The following is a 20,532-nucleotide window of genomic DNA, read 5'->3' as shown; positions in this document are numbered from 1 at the left end:
GGACCCTTTTCTCAATTTTTTTTTAGAGAGGTGTCTTCTCAAGTTTGGCCACCGCAGGGAGTAAAGAGCTGAAATTACTCACTTTAAAGCGGAGGTTCACCCTAAAATTGAACTTTATAGCTCACCTACCTCCGGCCTTAATCTATCACTGCTGCGTTGTCATTTTGTGTTAAATGTGTATCCTTACCTGTGTTCTAGATGACTTCCGGGTCTTCTTCCCTGCGGAGAGTGGGTGTGTCGCTCCTTTTCCCCGACGACTCTCGGCGTAATGTGATCTGGGCGCATGGTCTCCTGGGAGTACAACGGGGCGTGTATTCTAAATGACGTCACCCGTTGTCATGGTATTGACTGTAATCAGGAAGTGTTGACGGCGAGGCTCACGCTGCTCACCGTCAACACAGCGCATTCGCGAGATCCTGCGGTGCATGATGGGGGCATTCCGTGAAGAAATCCAGGAAGTGCTTGCTTGTGGGATTTAAAATGCCCACAAGCAAGATGGAAAAGCCCTGGAGGATTTTTTTGCAGTGGATGCCCTTTATTTAATTCCTTCATTCTGTTTCAGCCCTGGTTCGCATCAGTACAGATTTGAAGCCGCGTTACTTCACCACGACCTCAAACCCGACTATCGATGCGATTTTATGTGCAGCTTGCTGACATCTGTGCACAATCATTTAACAGATGTCAATGCAAGTTGCACTAAAAACGCACAAAAATAGTACAGGAACCTTTTTAAAAGTTGCTGTGACTTGATTTGCAGATATTTGAACAGTTCCATTGCCGCAAATGGGGTGCGACTTGTCATGTGACTTTGAACTTGTCAAGTCGCATGACAAGTCACACTGGTGTGAACCAGGGTTTAGTGGCAATGATCACCAACACAAATGGAGAGTGTGACTGTTCCTAAAAGGTATACACACATCAGGGACCCTTTCCTGGGTTATCCCTCCCCTTCTCTATACAAAGCAAAAAAAAAAAGCTTTGGCTATGAGTACACCTTTAATATACCATTGTATTAGAAATGTCCCGTGTAGAAATAAAATGTAATGTCTCATACTTTTAAAAGTTTTAAGAGCGGGAATACTTGATCTGGGTATTCTATGATGACTGTAATGGTTATAACAATAACAACTGTGTTACTTATTCTACAGTTCCAATGCCTGTGCTTTATATGCCCCTTCATCATTCTGTGGAAGATCAGTGGGACCGCTACAGAAAAAGTGTCCCGATCTATCTTTGGACAGTATTATTGGTAAGCAAAATGTAACAATTTTAAATAGTCATTAGATATATATACCATATACTGCATAATCAACAGTGTGACTTCTTATCAGCCTTTTTTTAATATTCTAGAATTTTTGCTTTTTACCTGTGCTATTTTGTATCTGTAGTCCTTGATTGAGTTTGGGTCATGCTTTAACTAGACTGTGTAATGTAACCAGATTAAAAGAGAAATATGGAGGTTTTCTTTTCTCAGAATTATACTTGCCTAGGTGGATGCAGCATTGGTCCCCTCCCGGCTCTAACACTAAGAACTGAGTGATCAAACACAGACGATCGCTCAATTCTCAGTCTGTCGCTACTGTCTGCACTGACCCCCCCAATCATTGGAGTGCTGGGCTGGGGCGGGAGCGGCTGACTCAGGCTCTCAGCTCGCTGAGAGGCTGAACTGGGTGCATATACAAGCATGTGGGTGAATTCCGGCTTCATTGTCGCGATCTTGTCTGAGCCTAGGCAAGCCCTGTGACATCAGCCGACGGTGGGCTTTAGCCCGCTGTCTGCTGAAAATGGGCCACAGGAGTGCAGAACAAACTGCAGGAGAAGTACAGCCAAACAAGCTTTGGCTGTACTTCTCTTTTAAATTGAATTGTGTAGGGTAGCCTATAGCATCAAGGTTAATGGATCTTATTAAAACATGCTGATTGGTTGCCGAACTGTTTGTTGCTCTGGCTAAGGTCTGTTTACACATTCTTTAATGAATCCGAGTGTAAATAGTTCAGGGGTGTGTTTTTAATATGTCAGTTTGGCACACTGGTTGTTGCTCACAACAGTTAACTATTCATCCACTTTGCTATATTGTTTTCTTACTTTGCAGCTGGTCAGGGCATTCTGTCTGGTAATTCTGCTCTCTCTGGGGGTCCACTTCAAGAAGCTCACCTCAAGTTTTTGCTGACCGGCCTTCTGTCTGGACTTCCTCAGCCCCCATTTGTGGTGAGAATGTGTCCCCCACTCACTACCAAGAATATTGCACAGTACAAGCCCCTTCTTGCAGTAGGTAAGTGCATTCATTAAATAGACAAAATCCAAGCATTTATTCCATTAACAAATATTACATTTTGTAAAAATAGGACTGAATTGTACCAGATTAGGAAGCATTTTGTGTAGGCCATGTGACCAGTAATGAGATTCTCCATTTTTGGAAGCTACTTCATAGAGGAGGGAACTTAGGGGTGGGAGTATTTATATGCCACTACCAAGATTTGACTGAGAACATGTAACATTTAAATCAACCCATACTGTAGCACCTCTGGCTCTGAGTTGCCTCAGCATTTGCATCATAATATTTACCAGTTCTGTTCTTAAACTTTCATCCACCTAACTAGTTTACAAAATTGGATTTTTGGTTTACCTGTAAAATAATTTTCGCTGGACAGAGAGCATATTTATATCTGTGATGATAGGGTTATGCTGTCACTTACAGGTGATTTAATATATATAAATGGGAAATCCTTACCTAGGCATACCGCCTCCCCATTATTCAAGGTCTCAGTTTTCATGGCAAGTCATGAACCTCAAGGAAGAGGGATGGAATCTCTGTATCCCATGATATCCCAGCAGCTTGTAAAAAACACTGACCAAAAGTAGCGTCCTTGGCGGCTCTAAATCCACTTGGTATAACTTTATACAAGCATGAACCAAAGACCAAGTTAACATCCTTACAGCCTTGAGCTACCCAAGCCTATTGTGGAATAGCCCAAGAAGATTCTCCTGGTATAATGAGCTGTCACCAAAAATGGTGGCCCTTCTCCCTTCAGACCAGGAGAAGTGACTATAGCTGCTGCAAAAAATCACATGAAAAATCCAACAGGCTGGCTGTACCCAAGCTGATCGAACGACTTGGGTGTTACCAGCCTTGCCCATACATGGTTTGAATCTCGGGCGGTGCCTGCTGAACCAGCCAAGATGTGAACCATCTATGGCCGGCTTTACCCACAGTCACCTTCTGGATGTATACTTCCAAAGTAGGACCAAACAACTTTCACTTTTGAAAAAATAAGATAATTGTTCTACATGTTGCCTGCAGGGCATTTCTTTTGACCATCACCTCAGCTAAAAGATCTGTGCATGTGTATGGATAAGACCCCAAGACATCCTCAAAATGTCTACTTAATTGGGTTTCTCCACTACTAGAATCCCTCTATTGTAATGCAATGAGCCCAGACCTTAAAATGGAAGGCAAATCAAAAACCTATCTGTGATGCATTTGCCTATATGTCTCATATGCTGTGGGTTAGAGGTAACAGGTGTTTTCATGTGTGTGATTCATCTCTCTCTGTAAAGACTGTTCATATGTTAAATAAGGCTAGCTTTTGAAAGGCCTTTAATTGTGTGATAACGCTGTCTACAACCTAGTGATTCTCAGAGGTGTTAATAGGTGTCAAACTGGATGCAGGGACGAAACGTCTGCTTAGGAAACTCAAGGGTGTGAAGGTGGTTTGTTGTTATGCTGGTTAAGGAATGTGCAGTGATTAGACATGATAATTGTCGGTCGGTGCCGACCTGTCTAGAATGTTTTAGTAATTAGCCTTAGTGTGTGATTAGGGGGGGGTGGAATTGTTGCTTGAATGTCTTGGACTGTATAAAAAGCTGAGAAGAAAACCATTAAAGTCTGTGTTGTTCCAGCAGTAAGCTTGTCTCATGTGTGGCTTTCTGGGCGACTCCAGGAATATCCCTCCTCGTGGAATATTGGGGTGATTTTCGTTATGGGAAGAAGGGAACGTTGACGGGGATATCATCGTAATACCGTCACACTATCTACCCTGTAAAAAGAAAGCTGCCTAGACTTATATATTCTGAAGTCGCTCCGGTTCCATCCCATGATCGGGTTCTAACGCCAGCTTCTTTGTAGGGGAGCAACAGCCGACAATGGATGCCTAATAGTAAGCCTATGACTTTATTGCCCAGACTCTGCAGCTATTGTCGACAATCTCTCCTCTACACTGAAGAATGTGGGTGGGAGTAGATTTAAGTTAGGTTTTTGACTAACTTGCCTTCCACTTTAGGCTTTTGATGCGCGCCAACAGCCGTAATTGCGGGCTGTAAAGCTGCTCCCCTTATTGCAGTTGAGACCTTGAATAAAACGTTCAGACTTTTTCCCGAGGCGTCCCTCATTCACTGGGTACGTGAAGGTCTTGTTCAAATAAGAGACTTCTGAATTTAACGAAGGCATACACCATTTCTTAGTAAACTCACTCTCGATGTGGTATTGCTGAGCAAATCTTTTTGGTGGCAAAAACACCATTTGAAGGTGAGCCCAGTCTGTATACAAAACATCCTTTAAATTGGTATGTATAGGAAGGATTATGCATGTTGTGGTGGATGCAATCATCCAACTCCTGTACATTTTGGAGTAGAGAATCAGTAGTTTCAGATTTAGTCTGGACAACTTTTATGAAAAAACTCAAAGGCTTTTTGGGTCTTGGATATACCTGGACCCTTGGGGTTATCAGATGAGAATTCTTCTACGTTGCTTTTTGACCAAGGTGGTCCAAGCCAGCAACTATTTCACAAAGCTGCTGCTGTACTCCAGCAATAGCAGGTGTGAATTATTCCCTTATCGCAAAGGAACTGGAGAAAGATGCCCCAGAGGTAGTGGAAATATAATATATGTGGCGGGAGTCAGAGCCGCATGAAAATGCACCCAGGGGCTACATTTCATGGGGCCCCTCACCCCTCTTCTTCTCTGCAGTTGTGGAGACATGGCCTTCTGACACATCTATTGGGGCTCTTGCTGGGAGCAGCAGTCAGCCGAGAGGGCAATGAGCCAAAAAAGTGTGCTGGTAACCCTGGGCGATTTTCCACTAATCTATCAGTGCCCCCGGCCCCCACAAGGAAAGTTGGTGTGGTCTCTCAATACTTGTGACCTGTTGTAGAATACACCTCACTCTTGATATCATGGCTGTACTGCACAGGGAGGACTCTTGCCCTGCTTACATTTGGTGTCCATAGCCTTGCACACTGCGTCTGAACTCTGCTATTACGAAGTAACGATTGGGACAGCCCAGGAGTCTAATGGTGTACACCAAGTAGTACACTACCCTGAATACACATACACAGTTACCCATAACCATAAACAGAGTGGGACACTTTTTCTGTCCTGCCTAAGGAAGGATAGGGGGGTCTTGCTAGCGGAGTAACACCAACATGGACTACCCCAGGGCACTCATCGGTTCATGTCGCAAGACCCCCTGGTGGTCTGATCTTCACCTAGGCAATACCACATAGGCCTTCAGGAAGTCTTTCCCCAGCAGAGGATCACTGCCCTGGACCCGTGTAGCACTGTACCAGTCCGCAAGACAATATGTTAGTATGGAGGGTCACGTTCCCAGATTCCAGGGCCGACCAGCAACGTTGTAGGTCACCAGTATGCAGGGTCAAGTTCCACCGATGCCTCCATCAATCTAGTCTCTGACATGACCATCACCTTCTAGGACATTAGTAAAAAAACTGAAACCTTGCCTAAAGGGGAGGGGTTATTTCATGACTTTTTTTTTTTTTTTTTTTTTTTTTTTACTAAAGAACATGTTTGCATGCTAAAATGTATCAAATCGTGCAAATAAAATACATCATGTTAACATGAGAAGTTGTAAGGGGCAAAAACTCCCACATTCTTATAGATGAGCCCTTTAAAGGAAGCTACTCCTCTGAGTGCAAAATGTAAGTTGGATGTGTGTCCAGTTCTGAACAATACCTCATCTTCATTTTTATTCAGAAATAAGATGTTGTATTTCACACTGGCTCTCTTATACATAATGTTTTGGGAAAGCACATAAAATCATTATCTCCTGATCAACTGTTTTGCAGTTTATCTGCCATTTTTGTCTGTGTTGGGTTCATCAGCAGCGTCTCTGGGCTACCTCACATGATTACGGAGAAGGAATTCAGCTAGGTGTATGAAAGTATCTTCTACAATGCAGCGTTGGTCTCAAATCTATCCAGTTGAGATAGGCTCCTAAAATGTTTCCCTGTTCATAGTCAAACGATATTTGAACTTCTTTCTGTGTTCACAAGTCCTTTAACCCATACAATACCACCATATTCAGTAAAGTTTGGCTTGTAGTCTACAGGGATCCCTTTTTAAATGCCAACATTTAAATCATGTTTGACTTGGCTGCTCTCTTTCTCCCTCAGAGACTAATGCATAAAGACATAGGACAGTAATTAATGAAGGATTTAGCACACTAAAGCTCTGTTTTGGGCAGGTTTTTGTTTTTTTCTAATTGGATGATTATTTTGTCAGTAGACCAGACGTGAGAGTTAAAGCATTAGGACAAATTAATGAGACAGAATGTCCAGTAGGTGGTAGAGTACAGAAAAAAATTCACAGCACATTTTAATTGGAGGAAAAAGATAATTTGCTGCACGTAATGATGGGTTTTATAATATGATATTTTGTGGTGCAGAGTCAAAGCCTTGGAGAATAGCTGATGACAGTTCTGAGATTTGCTTACTGCCCTTGGTTCACCGCATTGATACAGAATATCCTTTATTTACAGGTACCAGCAACGGCTCAGTTTTCGTGTATAATTTGACTAGTGGGCTGCTGCACAAAGAGTTAAATATACATTCCTGTGAAGTCAGGTGAGTAATGAAGAGTGCAACCAAGTCTTCTAGTATCATTAAAAGTTGTGGTAGCTGCTGTAATGGAGCGGGATAAAAACAAATTGTAGAACTTAAAGTGGATGTAAACCCAATTCAAGAAATTTTGAGCTGTGCACATATATCTGTAGTGTTTTGTTATGTCTATGTCTCTTAACTTTGTCCTGCTCCGTTGCTCTGATATCAGCCTGATACTCCCATCTCCCATCTCAGAGAATGTGGGATAAGTTGTGTGTGTCGGGGAGGTTGCTATATTTACAGGCAACTATTTTCAGGCAACCTCTGCATGTGTGCCTTTTCGTCCAATCAGCTGTCTCACAGGTTTCTACCAATACTCAACTCCTACAGATGAATGAGGAAAAGAAAAATCTAACAGGACGTGCACTTTCTAAACAGTGTATAAAGCTGAAAACTGTGGTTTGGGACACTCCCACACAGAAAAAGCTAAAGCCAACCGCCATATAGCCCTGCCCCTAACTGTCATGCCTCTTTTGCTAGTGTCCTAGAAGGGTGGATGTCTTTAGCTCGACTGATAAAAGTCAAACTATAAATTTGCTAGCCATAATAGTCTTCTTTTTTTTTTTTTACTTTTTCTTCTTCAATTAAAAAACTCAATGCGCTATCGATGATGATATACAGTGGGTATAGAAAATAATCACTCCCCGCCCCCTTTTTTTAAATAATCAAATTTTGTTGCTTTGCTGCCTGAAATAAAGACAGTTTTTGTTTGCCCAGCTGTATTTACTTATGCTTTCCTTTACGAAGATTCATGGTTAGAACCCATCAATTATTTTCCAGATTAAGGGTCTTCCCTTCTATCCATATAGATTTTATGTTGGGTGGGCTCTCCCACAACCTTTAGCCCCAGCAAGCTTCCATCAGTCTATTTTTGCATTGGACTACATGGCCAGATGGTGTCTTCATTTGAGGCAATGATGTTTCTTCACTCCAGGCCACTGCAACTCAATGTGTGGACTATGTTGGAGAAACTTCCTCATTTTGTGAATTGGCCCATGTGGCTTTTTCCAAAAGCCGGGATATCACTGGCCAGGTGGCTTACCAGCCCTGCACTAGGATCAGGGAAGTCCTTTCTTTCTCCCATTAACCTAGATGGTTCTCATAAAGGATGCCAGCCTGTCAGGCTGGGAAGGAGTCCTTGAAACTGTGACAGTTCAAAGTACTTGGTCGTTGAGGGAGTCCAGACTTCTCATCAAACCTTCTGTAACTAAGATCAAATCGCCTGTCCCTTCAGCAGTGAACCGGCCAGCGATGAATGGTAAGAGTTCAGTTTAAGAACACCATGGCTGTGGCTACGTTATCAGGGCTTCACCAGAAGTCTCCCAGCTCTTCAAGAGGTGGACTTAATTCTAGTTTGGGCAAAAATGTCCCAGCTTTGTGTGCAGTTCACATTCCTAGAATAGACAATTTGCAGGTGGGCTCTTCCAGCTGTCAATGCCTGAATGCAGGGAATGGTCTCTAAACCTTAAGTGTTCTAGGGACATCTGTCACTGTTGGAGGATGCCAGATGCGGATCTTACAGCATCCCACTTTAACAAGGTGGACACCTGCATGGCTAGGGCCAGGGTTTATCTGGCCTTCACAGTGGACACACCCGTGACCCCTTGGGATTACTTTTGCTTGATGTATGCCTCTATCGAGGTTGAAGGTGTTCTGATGGTCCTGATAAAGGCCAAACTTGCCCAGGATAACTTGGTACTTGGAGACTCTCCATGGGCACTTCCGACTTGCTTTCTCAAGAGAAAAAATATTATCCTGATTAACTGACTGTTGAAGCCAAGGTCCTGGTGAACCCAGGGTCTTTTTGAATCCCATTACTCCTACGTGCCTAGAATCTAGGAAGCTGACCTCTCAGAAGGTCTATGACCACACTTGAAAGACTTATTCTGCATTAAGGTAAAAAAACTTTTTTTGAAATCCCTAAATTCTTACCTTTCACTTGGCTCTGTGAGAGCGTCTGCCAATCAAATCTAGATGAGGGAGCGGGGGGCAGGGCCAAGCCACAATGTGTGTCGATTGGGTACTCTAAGGGGGAGGAGCCATGAGTAGCAGCAGGGAACCTGAGAAGAGGATCAAGGCTGCTCTGTGGAAAGCCACTACACACAGCATGTATGTATGACATGTTTGTTATATTGAAAAAAAAAAGAAACTTTTAATATCCCTTTAGTCACTCTATCCAAACACTCTCTATCCTGCTAAAATTACTTCTAATTTTGTTGAAGATGTGTTACTGAACACTTTTTCTCTTTGCACTATGATGTTAAAACATACTCTAACAGAAGTACAAACCTTTGATTTATTTGAAATTACTTTCTGGTACAAATACATTTTGAATTGATATACAAGCGATGTCTTGATACAAGAGTAACGTCATGTCACAACTGAGTATAAAAGAGAAGAGAGGCACCTCTAAGTGTAGCAATATGGTTACATTTAATGAAGGTAAAACATTTAGCAACATATCGCTACACTTAGAAGCGCCTCTCTTCTCTTGTAAACTCTGCAGCTCCTGCTGGATTTGTCTTCTAATCCCCTTAAGGAGGCTTCCATTTGTGGATGGACATTTTATGGTTACACAACCTATCACATTGCTATAATCTTTTTATATGGAATATACAGTCAAGGACTTGTAAATAAATGGTTGTGGCACTAATGATTTGAGTTTCTATTATTTCTTATGGGGAAATTTGATATATAAGTGCTTTGGATTACAAACATGTTTCTGGAACGAATTATGCTCACAATCCAAGGTTTTACTGTAATATATTTTGAGTTTTTTTGTCTTTTTGTCTTAGAATTACACAGTTATAAAGTATTTTGTTCTTAAACATATGCTGATTAACCTTACTGTCATTTAGGGGCATTGAATGGACCAGTCTTACAAACTTCTTGTCTTTTGCCACCTCCACCCCAAACAATGCTGGTTTAGTGAGGAATGAACTACAGCTGGTTGATCTGCTTACTGGTGAGTCTGGGGATGATGGATAGTTCCATGTGCTTGTTAAGGGAGATGGGATAAAAATATGGATGCCGACATTGTGTGTTTTTTTTTTTTTTTTTTTTGTGGGGTCACCTTTTGAATCCATACCACCTTCTCATCAGGAATAAGCTGTTCTATACATCATACAGATGTACCACTTCAGAGGCAGTCTTTTAGGCGCACCTGATTGGATCCATCTAACCCCCCCCTCCCCATAGATGAAAGTGGGCTGTATCTGTGTCCGCTCAGCACACACACCCCGTGTGAAAGATGCCTGAGGGTAGACTTAGATATGCGTCTATATCTCCCTTGCCTCTCAAGCCTTATCTGGATTCAGATCACACTCCAGAGGCTACTGACAGGTGGGGGGGGCAGCATTTTTGGCAACAAATGCACCTCTAACCACATGTATTCCATACGGTTGCGGGGCATTTTCGGCAGTTCCTCATTGAGGTGATTGCACCTTAAGGGGGGGCGATTGGCCGGTGGCAGAAACGTAGCTAAACAGCACATTTTTGCCCCCCATCCGCAAGTTTAAAGAAGTCCTAAGGCCTCGTTCATGCAGAGAATACTACAGTAAGGCCGTATTTAGCTGCACAGGGAAGCACAGATTTTCCGCGCATCCCCATGTAGGCAGTCTCGTTGATGTCCATTGGAACACAGCAACTGCACAGGAACGCACAGGTGTTCCGTTCATTCCTGTAAAGGCAGTCCTATTCATGCCAATTGGGACACAGCGGCTGCATGGACTTGGCCACTGCTCCCAACTTAACATCCGTATGGTTGGATGTCCCCGAACTCACACTGTCAGAGTTTTGGGGCCATGCACCTACACCCACATGGATTTTTTAACTCTGAATGCTGTAAGTGAAAAAAATTAAAACTTTTTTTTTTTGAGAGAGAAATTTGATTTACAGGTGTGTACATTCCATTTTCACCATTTCATAAAAAGGTGCAATTTAAAATGTACAAATATCTATTAACTCAATACAGGTTAAACTTTTATATTTAGTAGGAATGTAGCAACAATTTTGTAAAATTTGCTGTGTTTGTATCTGCTAATAATGATTTTAGTGTATTTTTAGTGAAAATATTTATTTGATAAACATTTGGGCAAAGATCATTGGGCCCTAAAAATCTGTAGCACCTTTTTCTTTTGGGCATGTGCTTTTAGAAAATATATGGTGTTGAGGTTTTTTTTTTTTTACAATTTCTGAAAGCTGTAAGTACAAAATGAAAAAATAATGGAAAGATTGCAAAAATAGTCCGGTCACCAGAGTTTAAAAGTGGAGGACCTGAAAGCGAATAGGGTTAAAATGTCTGCTCTTTTTACAAGGCAGCTCCAGAATGGTAATTTAATTACTGATACAGAGAGGTGTGGCTTCCAGGGCTTGATGACCACACACCTAACCAAACCTTATTCTGTTCTCCACGTTTGAAGTAATCTAGTTTCACACTGTGCTTGGCAGAAGACTCGGCTTTCACTATGTGAATTATTGAACAGAGGTGATACGAGACCTCTGGATTTGTAATGCACAATTCTGAGAATGTAAAGCTAGATTCCACTGCCCCCTGGGCTTTTCAATTTTCTGAGTAACTGTTTTGTACACCTAGGTTAAGTGCTTATTAGCAGGGAATACACGTGTTTATTACTTTGCTGTATTGTGACATTTTAGCTTGTGACTTAATAGTATTTGAATTTTGCTGTAGCTACCATTACAGATTTATAATGTAGTGTATGCCAGCTTTAGGTTAGGAACGAGTCTTTTTGTACACGAATGTCAGGTTTAAAATATTATTGTGTATTTCTGGAGCCCCTCTAGGCATACACTGACTGCAGTACAACCTATGGCAAAGTACATGTATTAATGTACTAATCGGGGTAAAATTACGCTTTTTAAAGGGTCACTAAAGAAATAAAACCCTCCCTAATAATTACTATAATGTGCCTGTGCTTTTTGTTTAGCTCAAAAATCTTTGTTTATAAATACGTCTCTGGTGCACCCTGCAGTCACCAATAGTGTGCTGGCAACTGTTTGCCGGCTCACAGAGCCTCTACACTGTTGCCACCACACTATGCATTCCCCCCTCCTTCGATGTACGTAAGCCATGTCTACACGCAGCTTACTGTGAAGGAGATCCCCCCAACTGGTCACTACTGTTGGAGGTGGGGCTAAGCTGGAGAGGGTCACATGTCCTCTGACTTCATTTTTTCAGGCCCTTCTTCCAGGCTGTGAAAAATGGATGGGACCTGTCAGATCTGAGCAACTCAAAGGCATTGGTAAGCAGATCAGATACTTAACTAACGGCTCCATTCTGCTAGTATTGAACCATCAATGGAGTAGCTGTATATAAAAACTTTGGCATCAGTCCCAAATTAACATACGGGAAATACCACAAGGGAGAGAGTAGGGAAAATAGAGGAACTTTTATGATACCACAGAAAACTATTAGTCAATGGCTCTAATTGAAGTCAAATATTTATTGAAATAGACATTTAAATGACTCCTGAACAAACCTCATGGGAGGAAATGGAGAACCTAACGCATAATAGCATAAAAATACCACATATTAAAAAGTGGTAGAAGGTAGTAAATAGTGAGTTGCCAAACAAGAACTGATTATGATCCTGATAGCATGCATCCAGAGCCCTGCACGTTTTGTCTTATTGAGTCTTCCTCAGAGGGATGATGGTTATTGGCATATCGGAGGAATCTCTAGGAGACATGCATCGATGAGTATATACAAATGCAATGCATTATCAATGCAGCAAATCACATACTGATTAATTTCACTCGCATGATCTTCTGAAGTGTAAACATCTTGCATTTATGCTGGAGGTCCACATAGAAGACAGGAATGCCATGCATCAAGGCACAAACACAAGGGAGAAAAAAGTCAACCCAACTTTTCACCCTTGTGGTATTTTTAGCTCCATTCTGCTTTACTTGCTTGAAAAAAGCTGAAGTGATGTCACAGAAAATGTGACACGCTGGCTTAGCCCCCCCCCCCCCCCCCCAACAGCCAGGGCCAAGCTGAAGAAGAAAAAACAGGAGAAAAGTCACGTGACCCACTAAAGGAAAAGGGTATTTATCAAAGTGTTTTCCATGTGGTTCGATTCCTGCTGGTGTCCTCCATCATTTTAGATGCAGCGCTACTGTTGGGTTTTAGAATTATTTTAATGTCAGTACTGTGTTACTCATCATCTTTAGCAGCTCCACTTGTCGGCACTCCCCATCTGCTGTGAAATAGCAATCGGATGAGTTATAGCCTGTATTACTAACACAATAATTATTATTTAGCACATAGACATGTAATGGTACATTACTCCATGATTCTTCCCCTGAAACCCTGCACTCACCTGGAATATATGTTTCCAAGACAGTTACAACTACACAGTGGTGAAGGCGATGGCTGGAAGGGTTCAGCAGCACTTGCATGTCATTTCCAACATGCTGCTGCTGATAATACATACCTGAGGTGGGTGAGCAGCAAAGGGCCTGTTGTGTGCTTGTCACCTCCAGTCCACTTTGCCTGAAAAAAGAGATAATGCTGTAGAAGAGTGGTCTCCAAACTGTGACCCGAGGGCCGGTTACACTATTCTTTCAACTGACACCAATATGGCACCATTTACACCACTGATGCATCACGGGCTGAGTGCCCCCCCCCCCCCCAAACCTGAAGGACAGCAAACTGGCCCTATTGCTTGGAAAATTTGATAACCCCTCCTATAGAGCGAAGAGCTCTGTCACCATGTTGAAGGAAATATGACGGTACAGGTTCTGCTCGCCTAAACATCTGGTACAAAGACCTGATCTTTTGCTCCAGCATTTAAAATTGTTCCAGCATTTGGAGTAATTTATATTAATTTCCCTGCAGGATCCCTCCAATTTTAGCAGCCCGGTGCACACGTCGTTCAATAGTACCAAGCCTGGTTTGGGATAAATCCCAGAAATCATTTTTTATTGTATAGGAGTCTAAATAAACTAGAATCTGGACTCTACATGTTCTGTTTTGGCACTTTACTTCTTGCACACCCAGTCCCTTTTTGTGCAGAAACTGACTTTCTTTATCGTACACCACGGGACACAGAGCTATTCTTTACATAATGGGTTAAGGGTCACCAGTGGTGATTGGACACTGGCACAACCAATTGAAGACAGTTCCCCTCCATATAACCCCTCTCATCAGGGAAGTACCTCAGTTTTTCCGCCAGTGTCTAAGGTGTTGGACGTGTGTAGGATGTGCTCAGAAAAGCTCTACCAAGCAGGCCCTCTGGAGTAAAAAGAGCTATGCCTTCGGATCCATCCAAGAAGCCAAATCATTTACACTGAAACTGGATGGGATCTGGGCCTTATGCACAAGGCATCGCCTGTAATGTCTCTCTTCGGAGGACTGGGCTCTAGGGTCCAGCACTTTTGCTCGATACGCTAAAAGTCCTGGTAAGAGTCTTTTACAAGGCCCAGGGGCGAGGTCTCTTTGAAATAGGAACCCATATCCCTGAAGGTTGGCACACAAAACCTGCCGTGATGGCTGAAGATTGGCGCTGTCTGAGTTTTCAGCAGAAAAACCTGCGGCGGGGATAAAGGTAAGAGGAAAAGGAATCCTAAGAACAATCTTAAGGACCTTTTTCTAATTTTGAGTAATGTCTTCTCTTTTTTCGCCACTAGAGGCCACTTTCGCTACTGAGTTGTACTCTACCCGCTCTAAGCAGTGTCAGATCCTATGGACAAGCTTACTTCCTCCGCTGCAGAGCTCCGCCATAGATGGCCGCCGTTTCTCCCCTCCAGACGCTGGGTAAGACACCACAGTACAGGCAGTAATAGGCAGGAGGCGGCTCCCCTCGCCCCAGGACAACCGATATCTGCCCTAGATCGCGTACAGGGGGCGCTTTATCGGCGGCGGAGGAGTAGGAGCAGGGTCGCGTGCACGGGCACGCTATTTTTGAAACATGGCGCTCAGCACCCATAAGAGAGCTCAGAGCCGGCAGACTCTTCCCTGGGACACGGCAGCATTTCGGGGGCACGTAAGCTCTATGTGGTTGGTGGGGCACTCCCAAGAGAGACACCTACTCCTTGCATGAAACTCTGTGTTTAAGTTGCATACTTTATGTAGATTGCTAAACTGAGCACAGTAGTATATGCGTTGTAGTACCTCGGCTTGTTGCTTAGTAATATGTCTTCCCTTAGAAGGAATTCAGAGACTAAGAAAGCACCACCGCCTGAGACAGGGGGCTCTGGCCGTGCCTGCTCGGTACCGTCCTCTCCATTCTGACGCACCTGTACAGGAGGAGCCATTGCCACTATCAGGAGTAACTACTTCCCCGGTGGCACCTGGGCCTGCATATGTCACTAAGGACACTTTGGCGGCAGCCCTGGAAAACTTAGAGGGGAGAATCGCTACGCTAATCGCAAAGTCCTCACAAAAGGACAAAAAGCAAAGCAGATCTCCTTTGGTGGTTTTAGATCCCCTTTCAGAAAAATCTGAGAAGGATGGGGTAACACCTGCAGAGGACAGGGATGAGGAGTCGGATGGATCAGGGATATCAGAGGAACCTTTCTCTGCTTCCCAGATGCTAAAATCACAGGTACAATGTTATGCTGAAACAGTGCGTACTGCATTCAGGTTGCTCTCTTCGGAGTTAACTGAATCGCCTGTCTTCTCCCTGGGTTCATTTAAAATCCCTGCAGGGTGCATGCTCTTTTCCAGTTTTTCCGTTATTAAAAAAGCTAATTTGCACAGACTGACAACATCCAGATAAGCGTTTCTCACCTCCTAAGAGCTCCCAACAACAATACACTGGACAAGATCGCAGAAGAAACTACACTCTGAGCTCTTCAAAACCACACTAGCGACCAAAATAGAAGTACCAAATCTGAACCACTCAACGGATCAAACACTCAACGCCTTAAACAACGCATTACTGCAAACAGCCGACACAGTCGCTCCAAAACGCAGAGCTCTCAGCCGGAAAAACAACTCGGGCTGGTTTAACGACACTCTCACTCTACTGAAACAGGATCGCAGAAAAGCTGAAGGAGCCTGGAGGAGGAACCCATCAATAGAAAACCACACAAAGTACAAAACCCTCACCAAGAATTACCACAAAGCGATCTTTAAAGCCAAAAAAGAACACTTCGCAAACACCATCTCAAAAGCCCTAAACCGTCCACGGGAACTTTTTAAACTAGTCGCCAAGACTATGAACCCCTCATGCTTGGAGCCCCCCGCAAGTGAAACACAAGAATTCTGTAATGAATTATCTGACTTTTTTTCATCAACAAAATAGAAAAGATTTGGCTAACAGTCCAACAAAAAAAAACATTAACCCCACTCGGATACAGCAAGAAGCAATCAACATTAATAGTCCACGATCAACGATTTTCGAACTGGTCCCAATTACCATCGACACCACAAAAAACATCATCGGAAGCCTCCGAGACAACACATCACCAAATGACATCATCCCTACAAAACTCTTGAAAGAATGCACGGACATCTTGGCACCCATCATAATGCACATCATAAACCAATCGTTCAGGGAAGGGATGGTTCCGAGCACCCTCAAGCAAGGCATAATAAAACCCCTCCTAAAGAAACCCAACCTCGACCCTAAAGACCCAAACCATCGCAGACCGGTAACAAGCCTGAACACCATCTCCAAGATCATGGAGAAAGCAGTAGTACAACAGCTTCAGCCCCATCTTGACGACCACAAACTCCTAGATGTCCTACAATCAGGTTTTTGCCCAGGCCACGGCACAGAAACGGCTCTCCTCAAGATATGGGATGACGCTCTCGAAGCAGCAGATGACGGAGAATCCTGTCTCCTAGTGCTGCTGGACCTTAGTGCAGCCTTCGACACGGTAGACCACAACATATTGCTCACGCGACTCAAGGAAGTAGCAGGAGTCTCTGACGCGGCCCTACCGTGGTTCGCATCTTTCCTAGAAAATCGCACTCAGACCGTGAAACTTGGAGCTTTCACATCAGAAACACGGACCATCACATGCGGAGTCCCTCAAGGATCACCCCTCTCACCCGTACTCTTCAACATCTACATCCGCCCGCTCCTCAAAATCATCAGCAAACAGGACCTGTGCTACCACTCCTATGCGGACGACACGCAGCTGTACCTTCGAATCACCAACAAAAAAGACCAATTTCATGAACTAGGAAAATGCCTTACACTGATCGACAATTGGATAACGGAAAGCTCCCTCAAACTCAACGGATCCAAAACAGAGCTACTCACCCTTCACGCAAATAGGAAATCCATCTCCAGGACCACATGGACACCACCCACCATCCTCGGACAAACCATCGCGCCAAGCAATAAAGTCAAAAGTCTGAGTCATCTTTGACGCAGACATGACGATGGATGCACAAATAGGATCAGTCATCAGTGGTTCTCATCATCTGCTCCGCATGCTACGTAGACTCATCCCCTTCATCCCGGAAGAGGACACAGCAGTAGTGATTGGAACAATCATCAACTCACGACTCGACTACGCAAATTCACTCTATTTAGGACTACCGAAGTACCAGATTTCACGTCTACAAGTCATCCAGAACACGGCAGCCAGACTGGTAATTGGTAAAAAGCCGTGGGAACCAATCTCCCCGGCCTTGAGGTCCCTCCACTGGCTGCCTGTACAGGACCGGGTGACATTCAAGACTCTCTGCCTCACCCACAAATGTACACAGGGTAAAGCTCCTCAATACTTAAGCGAGAAAATAAAACCCTACGTCACCAAGCACGTGCTCCGATCAACCAACCAAAACCTTCTCCTCCAAATCTCACTACAAATCTAAGGGAGAACGTAGATTCTCGGTCCAAGGACCACGGCTCTGGAATGCTCTACCCACGACCATCCGCATGGAAGAAAACCATCGGGTTTTTAGGAAAAAAACTGAGTGGAGTCTGCCTTCTGTAGATGCAGCCATTTTGTGTATAAATAAGAACCTGACTTGTCCGGTGGATAACGTACAGATGTTTAAAGATCCTTCGGAAAAGAAATTGGAATCTTTACTAAAATCTTCCTTCCTTTTGGCTGGTTCAGTTGCACAACCTGCTGTAGCAGCAGTGGGTATGTGCCAGGTCCTCAAGGACCAGGTAAAGCAGGGGGCTGTAGGATCTGCCTTCCGGAACAAGTCAAATTGTGGGAGAATTTGCCTAAAGCCTTATGTTTTACAATAGAAGCTATGAGAGATTCGATTCAACAAGCATCTCGCCTCACACTCCAGCTGGTGCTTATGTGCAGAATTCTTTGGCTAAAGCATTGGTCAGCAGAGGCCCCATGCAAAAAGCTTTTGGCCAATTTCCTCTTCCATGGTGAATGCCTCTTTGGGGAAGATTTGGAAAAAATATATCTAAAAGATTTTGAGTGGTAAGACCACTCTATTACCAGAGAAGAAGAAAAACAATCGGCCTTGTTTTAAACGTTCTCTCTCCCCGACTCCTGGTAAATTTACCTCCTGCCAGTGGCGACTGCATTTTCAGCCAGCCATAAAGGCTAAAGAAGACCAGGCCCAGAAAAACAAGAAGCCATGGGGTTCAAAAGCTAACAAGCAAGGCTTCTTTATGAACGGCTTCGGCTACGGCTTTGTCAGTTTTCACCGACATGGCAGACAGAAATCCAGGACAAGTGGGTAGTATCCACAGTATCCCTAGGGTACAAGCTGGAATTTTCGATGGGTCCCATCTTCTCAGTTCCAAAGCTCAAGGCTCTCCAAGGATCCACTAAAAAGAGCATCCTTCTTCAAAGGATTGGATCACTTGCTGTCTCAAGGGGTGATCACAGAAGTACCCCTAAAGGAGCAAGGTTCAGGTTTGTATTCAAACCATTGTGATTCCAAAACCAAATGAAGACGTCGGACCCATTCTGGGTCTAAGATCTCTAAATCGGATTCTAAATATTCGCCATTTCTGAATAAAAAACTATTCGATCAGTGGTCGCCACCTTACAAGGCAGAGAATTCATGGCGTCAAAAGAGATCAAGAATGCATATTTACATGTGCCTCTCCATCCCGCTCACCAAAGGTTCTTAAGGTTTGCGATAGAGCATCGCCACTTCCAGTTTGTGGCTCTGCCCTTTGGTGTGGCTACCGCACCCCGGGTATTTACAAAGGTACTGGCCCCTCTGTTGGCAAATCTAAGGGCATGGGGCATAGTGATAACAGCCTATCTAGACAATCTACTTGTGATAGATCAGTCAGAGGCAGGATTAGATCACGCTGTACTCGCCACTATAAAAATACCTGGAGCATTTAGGATAGATTGTAGACCTACACAAATTCTCTCTACAAGCCCAAAGAAGGGTAGAGTATTTGGGCATGATCATAGACACAGCCCAAAGCAGGGCATTCCTGCCAGAGCCAAAGAGCAAGTCTCTAAAGGACCTGATCCGCAAGGTCAAGGCAAAAAAAGGCTGTCTATTCGCCTTTGCATGAGGCTATTAGGGAAAATGGTAGCCTCCTCCGAGGCTGTCCCTTATGCCCAGGCAGTATTTTAGCCACCTGGAACAGGAAGATCCAAGCTCTGGATTTACCCATGCGCCTGTCTCCACAAGTCTAACCCATTATATAATGAATGGCTCTGTGTCCCGTGGTGTACTCCAAGAAAAGGATTTTACAGGTAAGCTGTTTTAAAAATCCTATTTTTTACCACCACTCTTGGGAAAGCTGCCTATGGAGAACTATTCCCACTACACAGCTTGAGACCTGACTGAAAATACCTTCTGCTTTAAAAGATCCAGTACTCCACACCTTTCTTCTACTTCCCCCTATATTACAAGGAGGAGTTTACACAACAGTGCTGTCTTAAAGGTAAAGTTTGAAGGCATTATAGGGCCGCTGTTGTTTTATGTCTTGGCATTTGGGAAAATATACCTCGCAGCTTTTGGAAGTGCTGCATGCACCCATTTCTTCCTCTGTGCACAATGTTCTTGTGGAATATTTCTATGGATTGCCATAAATGTGTTTGTCTGCCCATACATTGTGTTTTTTTTTTTTTTTTTTCAGCCGGTGGGTTGAGCAACAAAACCTGACCCAATTTCCACATCCACACATTCAATGTGGATGGAGGAATCAACACCGCTGTGTCTTTCTATTCTGACAGCAGGGAGACTTCCCCAGCGTCAGAGTACTCCGATTAGCACTGTAGCTCAAGAATACAGACTGGGTGGTTAAATAGAAGTCTATCAGCAGATCAACTGGCCACACATGGATCGGAATCCAGACAGTTGGACAGTCCCTGCGGAACCAGCTGATGCACAGCCAGCTTTTGTTCATAATGCATACTGTAGGATTGTTGCTCTTCTAAAGTAAAACATGGTGTTATAGGTTTATAATGTGTGAACCAGAAACTACCGTATAAAAAAAATAAAATCAGATGTGACATGAGTTGATGTAAAGTACGTTGTAGGAGTACAAATGATGTCATTTGTTTCCTTACTTCCAGGCAGAAGTATGTCATTCAGAGGAGAGAGAGGAAATGACGAACAGTCCATGGAGATGATCAAAGTATCTCATTTAAAGTAGGTTTGCTGTAACTATAACTTCCCCCCTGATGTAGTAATGTCTTGCTTTTCCTTGGCAGCGTTACATTGAGAATAACAGATGTCTGGGTCACCTGCTTGGTGAATGTTATTTAACA

At 43.6% G+C, this 20,532-nt stretch overlaps 1 protein-coding gene across 1 annotated transcript in view; it reads left to right on the top strand.

The window, feature by feature from the left end:
• The window catches only part of WDR11 (WD repeat domain 11), a 135,395-nt gene that overhangs the window by 53,209 nt on the left and 61,654 nt on the right, over positions 1-20,532 (top strand). The window contains exons 9-13 of the mRNA XM_040361963.1: positions 1,149-1,249; positions 2,093-2,272; positions 6,774-6,858; positions 9,753-9,859; positions 20,338-20,413. Of these exons, the coding sequence (XP_040217897.1) occupies positions 1,149-1,249; positions 2,093-2,272; positions 6,774-6,858; positions 9,753-9,859; positions 20,338-20,413 (549 nt within the window). The remainder of the gene's footprint in view (positions 1-1,148; positions 1,250-2,092; positions 2,273-6,773; positions 6,859-9,752; positions 9,860-20,337; positions 20,414-20,532) is intronic.

Source organism: Rana temporaria, chromosome 8 (assembly GCF_905171775.1).
Source record: "Rana temporaria chromosome 8, aRanTem1.1, whole genome shotgun sequence".
NCBI lineage: Eukaryota > Metazoa > Chordata > Amphibia > Anura > Ranidae > Rana > Rana temporaria.
This window is presented reverse-complemented; position numbering and strand designations above follow the sequence as displayed.